The sequence below is a fragment of the Cryptomeria japonica genome, chromosome 10 (genome assembly GCF_030272615.1).
Source record: "Cryptomeria japonica chromosome 10, Sugi_1.0, whole genome shotgun sequence".
Taxonomy (NCBI): domain Eukaryota; kingdom Viridiplantae; phylum Streptophyta; class Pinopsida; order Cupressales; family Cupressaceae; genus Cryptomeria; species Cryptomeria japonica.
The window spans coordinates 632331577-632346685 of NC_081414.1; the positions used below are offsets into that span (position 1 = coordinate 632331577).

At 34.7% G+C, this 15109-nt stretch overlaps 1 protein-coding gene across 1 annotated transcript; it reads left to right on the forward strand.

The window, feature by feature from the left end:
• Positions 1-10326: 10326 nt before the first annotated feature.
• LOC131036054 (uncharacterized) lies at positions 10327-11939 on the forward strand. Its single transcript, XM_057967850.2, has 2 exons — positions 10327-10544; positions 11163-11939. Exon 2 carries the CDS (start codon positions 11166-11168, stop codon positions 11721-11723), a length of 558 nt encoding a protein of 185 aa, XP_057823833.2. The 5' UTR covers positions 10327-10544; positions 11163-11165; the 3' UTR covers positions 11724-11939.
• The last annotated feature ends 3170 nt before the right edge of the window (positions 11940-15109 follow it).

Genomic DNA, 15109 nt, shown 5'->3' on the forward strand with positions numbered 1-15109 from the left:
GAAAAACACAAGGAAAGCACATGTTTCTCCTAGGGGGAGAGATTGTTGTTTGGGAGAGATTATTACTCTCTGTATCTGTATTTTGATTTCTAGTTATGACCTTTTTGGAGATTGTTGGTTTTTGTTATTTGGCATTTTTGTTTTGGCACTTTGATGGTTTTTCCATCTTGTGTTGCCATCAATGCCAAAGGGGGGGATTGTTGGTATTTTGGTATTGTTTTGTCATTGATGTCAACACCTACTAAACACCTACCAACTCTGGCACTTTGGAGAATCAGCAACATTCATCAGCAAGCAAGTGACTCATGTACAGTCACTGGTATCTGGTACACTGGCAAGATATAATGATCACTAGCACTTGGATGATATGGAAAACACTTGGTAATATCGAAGACATCATTTGGACATTTTGTCCTAGAGTTTTGTTTATTGGTATATTCATATTTGCATATTTGTTGTTATCAGCAAATAGGTCCAGGGTTACAGCAATAGGTTTATCTTTTCTAGATCAGCATGGCACGCTATGGAGATGATTAATTAATGTTGTAAATGCATTAAGCCGACATTTTCAATCGATTATTGCATCAAATATTGTATTGTTTGTAAAATGTTTTTATTGTAATATCTTGTAGAGCCGACCTACTAAAATTGGTCTTAGGTTATGGTATAAATGTAATATCTTATTTGTAAGATCAGATGTGGAATGCGAAAAAGGATTGTGTAAAGGTATATGCGAGAATAAGTAGAGCTATACACGCAAACATCAATTGAAGATTGAAGTAGGGTTTTTGTGAAGACAATCAGAACTACACCGGTACTGAATTCAACATATGAAGATGCTATTTTGTGCAGTACATTCTTATTGGATTTAACCATCCAACTATAGTCAGTGTGACTCCCATTTTGTGTTTCAGCAGTGAGCTCTAGGCGCTTGGCCTTTCTGCATGTGGAGACCCCATTTATGTACACTTACTATCTATAGTAGTATCATCTGATTGTGGGTAAGGTTTCCCACCGTGGTTTTTCCCCTTACAGGGTTTCTATTAGGATTCCCACAGATACTGAGAGGGGGGGGTGAATCAGTATCTAACTGATAAATAGATTTTCTTAACTTAAAACATGTAGAGCATATTAATACTGTGTACCGGTAAGCAGAAAGTAATGCAATAATCAAAGATAAAAACAACCACATGAAAAACACACCATAACACAAGGATTTAATGAGGAAACCCGGTGTGGGAAAAGCCTCGGTGGGATTTGTGACCCACAATATTCACTTACTGGCCAATAAGAGAATATTACTGCTACAAGAGGGGCCTACACATGCAGGAAGGCCAATTGCCTAGAGCTCACTGCTCAAATACAAAATAGGAAGTCTCACTGACTTACAAAATGGATTATATAAATCTAGTGTCTTGTACTACTTCAAAATAGCATCTATAATGCTAGATCCAGTATTGGTTTCTGCTCTACTTCTTACATAAACCCTTAACCTATAATTCGCATAATAGGTCTGCCTTATTTCACCTAATTACATTCCTTTTTCTTACTTACAAATGTTCTACAATGATCTCTCTTATATAAGAGTTATTTTACAACTTGCCAAGTCGGCTTACAATGACTTTACAAATAATAAACAAAATATATTACAACAAAAATCCTGTCGGCCTCTGTGTCGTTATGCTACCTTTCACTACCGGTGTCGGTGATCTGAGTGCCAGTGTAGAGTCTGATCTTGCTAGTGCCGGTGAACTGCCTTGCCGGTGACATAGGATTGTAAGGTTTCCATCAATGACAAAACCATCAATCACCTACAATGTCTCATTGGAGTGTGCATATGCTAATATTTTCCATGTACAAATATTGGTGTTATGTGTTGTGGATGACTTTGTGTTTATTTTTCATGCACTAATCCTTACCGTATAGCAATTAACTGTTAAAATTGTCTTCCGGCATATTGAATTGGTTTACCGGTATTAAGCATTAAGTTGGTTAAGTTGTTTTTGGTTTGAATTTATTTGACAACTGATTCAACCCCCCCTCTCAGTTTTCTTCAGAACCTAACAATGATAAGCTGTGAATCACCATAAATATGTAATTCCTTGATATTCCATTCAATAGCCATTTTGAGCCCAATATTCAATGCTTCATATTCTGCAGTATTGTTTGTGCATGGAAACCGCAGTCTATATGATTTTGGAATTGTGTGTCCCTAAGGTGTGATGAACAAAATTCTTGCGCCTGATCCATATTATGTATAGGAACCATCAAAGTACAATTCCCAAAATTTTGAACTTACTGTCAAAATGTCTGCATCAAGAAATTCAATGTGCAATGGTATGTCATTTTGTAAAGGTTCTTTGGCTAATTGATCAGCAATGACCTATCCTTGATAGCTTTTCGATCAACATACTCTATATCAAATTCACTCAGTATCATAACCCATTTGGCTAATCTTCCTATCAAAGTTGACTTATTTAGCAAATACTTTAGTGGATCTATCTTTGTTATTAGCTTCACAGAATGGGTCAGCATATAATGTCGCGGCTTTTGAGTTAAGACTGTGAGATAAGACTGTGAGGTACATCGGATTGATGCAACTCAATGCACCTAGTTCCTATCAGGAGGGGTAGATACCCCTAACTTGTCTCTCAAGTAAATAAATGTATCTATAGGAAAAGGCTTAGTAAAAATTTTAGCAAGTTGTTCCTTTATAGACACATACTCTAGCTTCACTTCCTCTTCATTGACTTTTTCTCTTGAGAAATGATACTTGATTGACACATGTTTAGTCTTTGAATGTTGCACTAGGTTCTTTGACATATTAATAGTACTAGAATTATCACAATATATGATAGTAAGCTCATCATAGATAATTCTGGTATCCTTAAATATTTACTTCATCCAAGCTACCTAAGTGCAGTTACTAGAAACAACGATGTACTAGACTTTAGTAGTAGATAGGGACACTCAAAATTGTTTCTTACTCGCCCAAGAAACCAATTTCTTACCCAAAAAGAAAGCACCACCGAAGGTACTCTTTCGATCATCAACATCACTAGCCTAATCAACATCAGCGTAAGCACATAACATGAAATCATCATTCCTTGGATACCACAAACCATAATCCATAATTCCTTTCAAGTATCTAAATATCATTTTTAGAATAGTGGCATGGCTCTCTTTCAGATCAACTTGATCTTTAGAAGCTATGCACATAGCATGCATAATATTCGGTCTAGTCTGAGTAAGATATAGTAGTCCACCGACCATAGATCTATATAAAGACTGATTAGCTTTCAGAGATTCATCATTTTTAGATAATTTGCAGTCAATCACCATAGGAGTTCCAATCAGTTTGGAGTCATCTAACCCAAACTTCTTCAACAATTCCTTCACATACTTAGTTTGAGATATAAAAATACCTTTTCCAATTTGTGAAATTTGCAATCCTAAGAAAAATTTCATCTCTCCTATCATAGACATCTCAAATTCTTTCTGCATATCACTAGAAAAATTCATACTCAAGTTATCATCTCTTCCAAAGATAATATCATCTACAGACTTCAACAATTAGGATGTTATCATTCTCGATATCTTAAAATATCAATTACTATCAGCAATATCTTTATTAAATCCCAATTTTGGCAAATACTTATCCAACCTAGCATACCAGACTCTAGGGACTTGTTTCAATCCACAAAGAGATTTCTTCAGTTTGCATAACATGTCTCCATCATCTGATAATGAAAATCCATCAGGTTTCTCAATGTAGACTTCTTCCTCAAGGTCACCATTCTGGAAACCTGACCTGACATGCATCTGATATACCTTGAAATCTTTATAAGCAACATAAGCAAGAAATAGTCTAACATCTTCAAGTCTAGCTACCAAAGTAAAAGTCTCCTCATAATCAATTCCTTCTTTATGTGAATATCCTTTACATACCAATCTTTCTTTTCTTGGAATCCAAGAACACTGAGAGGGGAGGGGGTGGTGAATCAGTTTTCTCCCGGTATGATTAATTTTAACCTTATTAACACAACAACTTAGTAACTGGTATGCATAAAAGAAAATACTGAATCACAACAGAGCCTCACTGACTATAGATAAAATACTGAATTACAATAAAAAAACTAAACTCTAAATGTGCATCTGATATGCTGGACGAGTTCCTGTTTTAAGAACAGGCTGTACTGGTTAACACTGTCACCTTTCTTTACCGGTATCAATTCATTTCTCAATATTCTTGAAAAACAACCAAGACTGACTATAGATCATAACATTCGCATACTCTTGATCAAGATCTCGCTCATAAAATCTTGCATTACCTATATCCCAAAATGACCTAATAGACTACCTTATATACCCTTACATATATGAATGCCTTATGTCGTCTTACAATCATATTACAAAAGATAAATACATGTCAGCTCAAAATAAAATATAAGCATTAATCTTTATGAGCATTTTCACTTTATCCTTTTACCAAATGTTTCTTCTATGTCGGCCTCCATATATCGGTACCTAGTTTGTCGGCTTTCCTTGCTCTTCAATATGTTAGTTTCCTTAAATGTCAGATGTCAATCCTTGAATATCGGTGAATACCATATAAGTATCCAACCCAGAATGATGTGTGTTTCCATCAATGACAACACCATGATCCCAAGTGAGTGTCAATTATCAATAGCTTTATTTCTGACAACTTCACCGGCTTCATTCAATTTGTTCCTGAATACCCATTTAGTACCAATCACATTCTTATCTTTAGGTCTAGGCACAAGCTCCCATGTGTCATTCATTTCAATCTAATCTAATTCTTCTTCCATAGCCTTTATCCAACTATCATCTTTACAAACTTCAACAACACCTTTAGGTTCAATTTTGGAAATCAAACACACCTCTTCAGTAGCTAGCCTTCTTCTAGTCATTACACCTTTATTTTTATCACCGATAATCTGATTTTTTAGAATGATTCAATCTTTACATATCTCGGAGTCTTCTAATTATTCTGATTTTTAGGTTTCTGGACCTCTCCACTGACAACACCAATATCAGGATTAACAGTCTCTACCAGATCATTTCGCTTCAATTATTCAGTCTGAATATTGTGTTAGAACAATATGTTGACCATCATCATATCCACATTGTCTGATCTCTTTTCCATAGTTGTCATCAACCTTCACATTTGTAATTTCCACTATCTTTCTCAGTCTCTTATTGTAGCACTTGTAGGCTTTTCTCTTTGTTGAATATCCCAAGAAAATTCCTTCATCATTTGTTGCATCAAACTTTCCTATATTCTAATCTCTCTTGATATAACACTTGCTACCAAAAATTTTGAAATATCTCATAGTAGGAACATGACCAAACCATAGCTCATAAGGAGTCTTACCGGTATCACCTTTTATATGCACTCGGTTAAATTTGTAAACAATAGTGCTAACAAATTCTCTCCAATATATCTTTGGAACATTCCCTTCAATCAACATAGTCCTTGCAGCATCCAAGACAGTCTTGATCTTCCTTTCAACAACTCCATTATGTTGTGGGGTTCTAGGAGAAGATAATTGTCTTCTAATCCCATGCTTCTCACAGAATGAATCAAACTCACTGGACCAAAATTATCCTCCTCTGTTAGATCTCATACATTTCACCTTCAATCTTATCTTAGTCTCAACCTTTGCTTTGAATATCTTGAATTTGTCTAATGCTTCTGATTTCTCCTTAAAAAATACAACCCACATCATTCTAGAATAATCATCAATCGACAACATAAAATATATGTCACCCTACACAATTCTAACGTTTGTAGGTCCACATAGGTTAGTATGCACAAGGTCTATCAATCCATCAGATGTAAACTGCTTACTCTTGAAATAAATTCTTGTTTGCTTACCCATTTGAAATTCTTTACATATCGTATTAGCAGGCTTAACAATTTTAGGCAAATCTCTAATAGCTTCTGTAGAACTAATCTTAATTATTGAACCAAAATTAACATGACACATTCTCCTATGCCACAATCAACTCTCATCAATCTAAGCAATCAAGCAACCTTTCTCACCAACATTCAAAGAAAAGATATTACCTTCAGTCCTAGTTCCTGATGCAATCTCTATAGTGGAGGCATTTAGGATCTTGCATTTTCCATTCTTGAATTGCAAATCATAACCTTTGCCTACCATTTGTCCAACACTTAAAATATTATGCTTCAAACCTTCAACATATAAGACACCATCAGTGTTATGCTTACCATAAAAGGAAATAGAACCTCTACCATAGATCACATAGGTTTTGTCATCTCCAAATCTTACTATTCTACCATCATAAATTTCCATATTCATAGATTTTCTTTTATCACAGGTCATATGATGTGAACAACCGCTATCAGTCACCCATTTATCCTTCTCTTCAACTTTAGAAGCTAAAGCTTTCTCCTCAATAGTGCAGCTTGTGGAATCAATAGGTATCGGTCCATCTTCTTTGATAGCAATAAAAACAACTTCATCTCCTTCTGATTCTTCATCTATAACACCTTCATCAGCAACATAATAACAGTTTTTCTGATGCTTATACTTTCGGTTAGGCTTGTAAGGCTTATCATACTTCTCATGCTTCTCATATCTATCTTTCTTATTATGCTTATCAAATTTATCATGCCTATAATATCTAGACATTCTCTCCGAGCATCTAGAAGCAAAATGTCCTATATTATTGCAAGAGAAACATTTCAGAGGCAATTTTCCATCATACTTACCAGCTCCCTTAGGCAATCTCCAAGCTATCAATGCTTCAAGATCCTCCAACTCTCTTTATTTCTCTTCCATCTCTCTTCTCTCTCTTTCATATCTAGAAATTTTGCATTCATTAGGATCATACTTTTTCTTTCTAGATATAGATGCTCTAAATGTTGTCTTAGACTTTCCATGTGATTCACCAAATTTGCTCAGTTCAAATGCAACAATCTTCCCAACCAATCTATCTCTTTCCACAGTAGTCACACTCTGGATCTCATCAATAGTAGCTACCTTATGTTTGTAAGTAGGATACGATGATCTCGGCATCTTAGCAACAATTTTATCTTCTTCATGGATCCCACCAACACATTTGATATCTAGGACAAGTTCATTCACCTTAGCCATAAAGTAATTTATGTTCTCATCTTCTCTCATCCTCAAGTATCTCATACTTCACTTTCAAACTCTGCAACTTAGCAACTTTGACTTGTTTATCTCCTTCATACAAGGTCTCAAGCTTCTCCCAAATCTCATGTGCAGTCTAAAGTCTCATTACATTAGTCATCTCTGAATCAGTTAAGGTGCTATACAATGCTTCCTTTGCTCTAATATTATTTTCAGCTTCCTTGATCTCATCAGCAGTAACTAGTCCATTCAGAGGAAAAAAATAGGCATTCTTAGTAATCTTCTACTAATCCTCTCCAAGACATCTCAAGTGCACCTCCATCCGGTTCTTCCATATACTATAGTTAATTCCATCAAATCTTGGACTCTCCTTCTTAAAGATAAGACTTCCACTTCCAGTTACCATCCTGAATCTCCTCAAGCAGTTAAGCTTCTTCTGGAGGATCTAGCTCTGATACCAATTGTTGGAAACAAAAATGAAGTAAAACTAAGAGGGGGGATGAATCATTTTTCACCGGATCTACTAACTCAACCACAAATGCAAATAGTATAGACTGCAACAACAATATACATAAGCAAATTGATAGCACAACACACAACACCAATATTTTGACATGGAAAAATCGGTTTAGGGAATAACCATGGTAGGAACCTACCCACAATAAGATGATACTCTATAATAGTATTTGTAAATATTATAATGGGGAATACACCAGCATTTAGGCACACTGCCTAGAGCCTACAACTCAAGATATAATAACTTAGAAGGATACAACCCTCAGGGAAGGTTCACTACCTTACAAGGAAGTCTCACTAGCTTACAAAGTGTTTGGAGAACAATTCAAAATCAAATCAACTGTAATAATAATATCTACTAATGTCTGATGACAGTTTTGTTTAAGCACATATGTCTACTCTGCATCACTTCAATCTCTTCTCAATCTCAATACCAAAGGATGATTTCTCTTGTTCGCACATACATCACTCTCTAATAATGCATACACAACCTCGATACCTAAATTACATGACTTAATCACCTATTTATACAATTCATCAATCTTGACAACAAGGTCAGTGAAACCCTCAACACCTAATTATAAAATTGTATCACATGATACAAAGATCGACCACCTAACCAATATAATGATATACATGACATAAAATGGACCTAATTCAAATCTACAAATGCTCATCACCATCGGAAATCATGCCAAGATCAACTGCAACACGCTACACCACTACGAATATTGCATAACACGAAGAACATCACTGGTTTAGCAAAATCACCAAGAACTCACACAACGATCAATGTGGATCATCAAAATAAAGAGGGCGCAATTAGGAAACACCAACAAGCATATTAGAATCATCAGTAACAGTTGTACCAACACAACTTATTAAATCTTCATCAATCAACATTTGAAACTCAAGAACACTCAAACAACAACAACTGTCATGAAGAAAGATAACTTGCGAAGCACCAAATCATGAACCATCTAAAATGAAGATACACAAGACCATCCCAAAAAATCAACTCAAGATCTGATCACACCAGAATATACTAGAGGAAATACTGAACTCTGCAAAGCACTGATCAGATTAACAAACTGCAAATTGGATCATATGATATGATCAATTAAGCTTTCCGAATCACCAAAACCAATACAAGAGGATGTATTGATACTATAAATACTCCATACACCAAACCATGATACCAATAAACCAATCTACAATCGTCGGAGCAATAAATCACAGGAATATGTTGACATCAATGACAACAACATATCCTAGTAGCAACAATGTCCAACACAAAACTTGTTTTACTCTAATAAAAAACAAGATTAAAAAGATTAATTTTTCTCTAATAAAAACAAGTAAAAATTAAAGAGATCATGTTAAACTATAGAATAAAGAAAAGAAAAGAAACAAAACAAAACAATATAAATGGATGGCAATTTAGAAATAAATTTATGTTTTTGATATTTCTTTGCATATAAAAAAATTTATATTTTCACTAGCTTATTTTTTGTAATGTTTTTATATCTTTCTATTATTTTTACTCTATCGACTTGGATCACATCACATATTACTCAAAACTCGTTTTGATTTTCGACATTATTGCCTCATCACATTATAAACCTAGATGAGCTATGATAAATATGTCATCGTACACAATAATTTTATTTAAAATAACTTATTCAATATTCAAACTCTTTTATCACCAAATCTTATAACAAATACCCCTAATAACAGATAACATAATATACATATTAATCTAACTAAAATCAAAAGGATTTAGAGACACTTGACAATTATTTTAGGTAAAGTTTTAGAGATAAAAAAGAATATATTGATTCACATTTTTCATCATTTTATAACCCTAACATGCATACATAGGATAAAATATTATTTAAAAGAAAATTCTCCAAACCAGCTTATCTTAATCTTCTTCAAATTTAATTTTCTAATATAAAATTATATTTTTCCAATATCATTTTTACAATTAAAAATAATTAACTCAAGTTGTCTACATTTTATTAGGGGCAACAACAAAAAATCTAATTTCTTGATCACAATAGAAAATTCTTTATTTGATAATCATTTACACATCTTATTTAATAATAAATTAACTCATTAAAAAAAGATTAATATTAAATAATTTATTTTTATTTAAAATAATAAATTTTCTAATGTAATATATGATCTAATTTTAATGGATTTGTAACATATGATATCTCCCAGTTTCTTTTACATAAATTTATTTAGAATATATATATTAATAGTCTATAGATTTATTAAATGGCCTTGGGAATCTACAAATGATCCGCAAACCTCTCTCACCAATGAACTTTCACCAATCTAAACATTCCTGCTCTCATAACCTAAAACCTCTCTCACCAGTCAACTTTCACCAATCTAAACATTCCTGCTCTCATGACCTAAAACAAATGATCAACAAACCTATCTCACACCATCAATTTTCACCGACTTAAACATTCCTCATCTCATGACCTAAAACAAATGATTGGCAAACCTGTAACTTTCACCGACTTAACTTTCGCGGACTTAACTTTCACCGACTTATCTCGCACCGTCAACTTTCACCGACTTAACATTCCTCATTATATGACCTAAAACAAATGATTGACAAACCTATCGCACACCGTCAACTTTTACCCATTTAAACATTCTCACCTCAATGACCTGAAACAAGGTTGCGAGAAGGTCTCGAGCTGAAGAATCTAGAAGCTCTAGAAACACAATATATTTAGATCTCTTTTTCGTTTATTGTAAATACACTGAAGCAGAAGCTGTGGGGAAATTGGTTTTGGCCCGTCTCATCCTTAAAAATTTAGGGTTTCGTAATATATCTTCTACAACTCTGTCCGTTTTTCCTAGGTAAGTCTGAGGCTTTTTTGAGGACTCTGCACACAGCAGGGTTTTTTTTGGTTTTGTTTTATCTAGAACAGTTCTGTTGTTATCCGTTAAATAAAGGTATTGGTTCTATGTTTTCATCTATCGCTGTTTTCGTATATGATATTAATTTAACACCTAGTATGAGATCTTTTGTTTCATTTTTTCTATGGAGCGGATGTGCCGTGGTTTGAATTTCAGAGGTGATTTCTGAATGTTTTATATTTGTTTTCGGTTTTGTTCTGTACACATACAAGTTTCAGGGTTTTATACAATCTGAAGGAATTAAAAGTGAAGATGATAATGATCACATGTAGAAAAAAGATGATGGTGGCATTGATTTGGATTCCTTATGGGCATTCTTTACACCTCCTAACCTAGATTAAGCTTAGCAAACGTTTTATTCCCGTGTTAACCTTCATGGCGCCTAAGGATCTAGAAATATATCAGAAGATAAAAACTAAGGACCAACCTATAATAGATTAACTAGATTTCCCCCATTTATATGTGAATGTCAACACAGGTAATCTATTCATTATTTCTTGGTTTTTGATTTACTTTCTAGGGTGGTACTTCATCTTTCTTGTGTGAATGCCAACACAGGAAATGGCTCCCAAAGTAGTGCTGAAAAAGTCTGGGGTGGCGCTGAAGACGGCAACCACAGTAGCAAATAAGGAGATGGAAAAAAAGCTGGCCAAAGCTGTGAAAATGCCAATGGCGGCACAGAAATCTGGAGCCTCAGGAGAGCAGAAGAAGGTGGTCCCAACTGTGGCGGAAGCGAAGGCCAAGAATAGGAAAAGGAAGATTAGTGGAGAGCAAAAGAAGGTGATCCCAACAATGGTGGAAGTAGAGGTGGAAACGAAGGCCAAGAATAGGAAGAGGAAGAATAGTAGAGAGTCATACAAATGTTATGTCTTCAAGGTGTTGAAGCAAGTCCATGCTGATGTGGGGATTTCCAGCAAGGCCATGGCCATCATGGACAGCTTCATCAATGACTTCTTTGATAACTTGGTGAATGAAGCTTGGAAACTGGCCAAGCATGCCAAAATGAACACGATCACATCCAGAGAGATTCAGGCCGCTGCAAAGCTTCTCATTCCCGGAGAAATGTCTAAGCATGCCGCGTGGGAGGGTAACAAAGCCGTCGCCAAATTCCTAGCCTAGTTTTATACTGCCTGTTTACTTTACTGGTTACCAACATTATAAGTCAGTTTGACTTCAATAGGTTTTTTTCTATAAGTTATATTGCCTATTTACTTAGTTTTCTGGTACAGGCCTTAGACACAGCGTATTGATTTTTCACAGCAATTTCCATATATTTTGGAAAAATATTAATATATCTATAAGTATATATCTTTGTCATAAGGTGTTCTAATTTATTTTACTATTGTCAATGGATTCTTGATCTATTGGTGAAGTTGAAAGGTTCTTAATGATTAGAATGTTAGGTTCTTAATGAAGAAAAAATTCTTAATGTATCTTGAAATTTATCATGTGCAACATTGATCTCCCTTAGATTATGTCACTATATACTATTCCATATACCTTTTACTAGTCTTCATGATGTATTGAAAGTAAATGTATTAGACAAGTTTTCTCTATTATGATGAGAAATGAAAGATAAATGTATATGACAATTAGTGTCCTCAAACTGTACCATATCTTTTTTACATTAATCATAATATATTAAACAAATCCTAAACAAAAAGTAACAGTGCAACATACTTTCCAATTACAATTATTCTTTGGAAAACAACTCATTAACCCAGTTTTCTATTGTCTTAATCCGTCTTCCTTCTTTTCTTTGGGTACATACGATTGTTTTTCTACTTTCCAAGAGAGACTTTGTCCCGAAATTGGCTACGATGTTTCCCTATCGTTTCAATGCATGCATAAATTGGGATTCAACCAAAAACCAACAAGAACTATCAGCAAGAATAGGAAAGCAAAAGGAATCGAGTCTCTATTCTTTGTGTAACGAAAAACCTGAATCCATTCGTGCATTACTCGAATAAAAGGGCCCACACGTAAATCTTCAACGTCAAAGGTTATACGATTTATAATCAAACCGCGGAGAGAATAGAAGAAGCCCAAGTACCTTCTAGAACCCTGAATCCATCTTTGATATTGGTGCCTAACTCAGCAATCGAGGATAATAAGCAATAACCATAATAGTACCAGATCTCTATGTCGAGGGTTTAATTGAAGATGGAACTTTTTTCTGAATTGCGTGTGGATTTTGACTGTGGAATAGGATAGGGCTTTTGAGATTAAGGTCATAAGATGTTAAATTGTCGCTTGGATAAACATTTAGAGGTAACTGAATTCACAAAGGTGGAGGTTTTCGTGCCTGATCTGTTATTGCGTACTACCATATATGGTTTCTTCCCAATTCCAGATTGTGGACACCTAATTTTGAAAAACATATCGAAGCAATGTCATTCCCAAATAATGTCAACAAGGGAAGAATCTGGCATAATATGTGCTCGAGGAACTTTAGATTACCGTAGACTACTAGAGCAGGCTTACAAAGCACAACAAGAGTAGCGGCTTGGCAAAGTATTGTGAAAATGGGTAATGAAAAGATTGTTTTCATCCTATACCATAAAGATACTTGCATGGGGAAGTGTGCATCTATATAACCTCACGACGATGAGGCCTCTTTGATGGACATGATTGGTATGGAGATTCATATCTCTCATTTCTCCTGTCTAAGGAAAACGTATTCCCCATTGGTCGTGTTACATTCCATTGCTTCAACTGGGTTCTGTTTCAAAATGGAGCCAAACGGTCAACGGTCCCAAAATCATCACTTGAATTTAATTAATCTATTTAATGCAGGTCTACAAGAAGCAAAGACAACCATTGTAGTGCTCGGAGAGAAAGAGCTACATTTGGCAGTCATGCCAGCTAGGAATTGAAGAAATGAAGTATCAATTGAAGAAAAATGAAATAAACAGAGAAAAAAAATCTACAAATCTACAGTAGATAAAGCTTTTCATTCATTCAAATGAGGTTACAAAACCTTCTTGATAACATGATCAAGGATCAGCTGATCCTAGAGATTAAAGATGAAGAAAACATTACAATTCTACCTTAATAAATAGAGGTCTTTGACACATTGAATGCCAACTAAAAATAGAATAGATTTCATGCATAGTCATGCACAACTCTAGTTCTCTTTTTTATGCAAATTATATTTTTTTTAAAACATATCTTAAACCGCAGATCTCCTCATGCAAGTGGGAGAAATTACCAAAATTCTATTTTCATCTCATGCAATGAACTATGGGACACTACAGTTGATCTCATGCATGTGGAGAAATTATAATTCTAACATTCTCCCCCTTAATTTCAACCACTAATTGTTTCAACACAAGAGAAACAATTGTTTCTTCTTTCGATTTCAACAAGCTTTTCTTCCACTTCTTCCGATTCCCCCTTAAATTCACGTACAAATTATTTCAGCACAAAAAACAATTGTTTCTTTTTTCAATTTCAACAAGCTTTTCTTCCACTTCTTCCAACTTTTGGGGGCTTCTAAATCCTTCAAGAACATTGAGACCTTTGCTAAGACTTTCTTTTGACTTCCTCACAAAGTGAGGGCTTCACCTTTTTAGAGGTGACTTTGAACTTGGCAAATCATGTTAGATCTTTTAAGGGTCGGCTTCACCTTTGAATGATGACTTCTATATTGACAATATGTTTGAATTTCAATGACTTTGATAACACTTTGCCCATTCAACTTGGGCAGCTTCCCTTATTGAAAAGAGATATTATAAAATAAACGTGATGTTCACCAATATTCTCTGATGGCTTCTAGAAACAAACATCTCACCTCTTTAATTTCCTTAGGTGTCTTTAAAACTGCAATATCTTGTTGATCAGGTTGAAAGCACCAAAATATTGAGAAGGGGGGGGGGGGGGAGGGGGGTGACTTATTTAAAACAATAAAAAATTTTACCAATTGTAATTGTCCACAAAAAATTTAAACAAACTTGATTAATATAAAGCAACTAATCATGAAGAACACAACCACAAGATAAACACTGGATTTTATACATGGAAAACCCAAATGGGAAAAACCACAAATAGTGTTAACTCTCGGGAGAATATAACTAGTTATAGTTGTGTTTACAAATAGGTGGATCACTACCAGATTACAAAAATGACTCACTGCCGAATTGCTCACTACAGATATACAAAAAGGAATGACTAGCTGCCGGAATGCTCACTGCAACTAAAAAGGTTGAACTGAGAAGGTTTGCATCTCCAAATGCATGAGATCAATTCCAAGTTTAAGTTCAAGTTACAAATCTCAGACTTTACAGTAGATCCAATTAGAGATCTCTACACAACTATTTTGTAGCAAGTCCAATAAAGGACTACTGCACTATTGTGACACTAATTACCTTTGGTATCTACAACTCTCACATACACCACTTCCTTCACTACCAACTATCTTCCACACGTCACACACACTCTCTTGATAGATATCCTCATTCACCATTCATGTACATGTATATATACTAGAGTGTGCAATTATAGAA

Excerpts from the sequence above, each read along its gene's own strand:
- LOC131036054 (XM_057967850.2), top strand. The coding sequence starts at position 11,166 with ATGGCTCCCAAAGTAGTGCTGAAAAAGTCTGGGGTGGCGCTGAAGACG.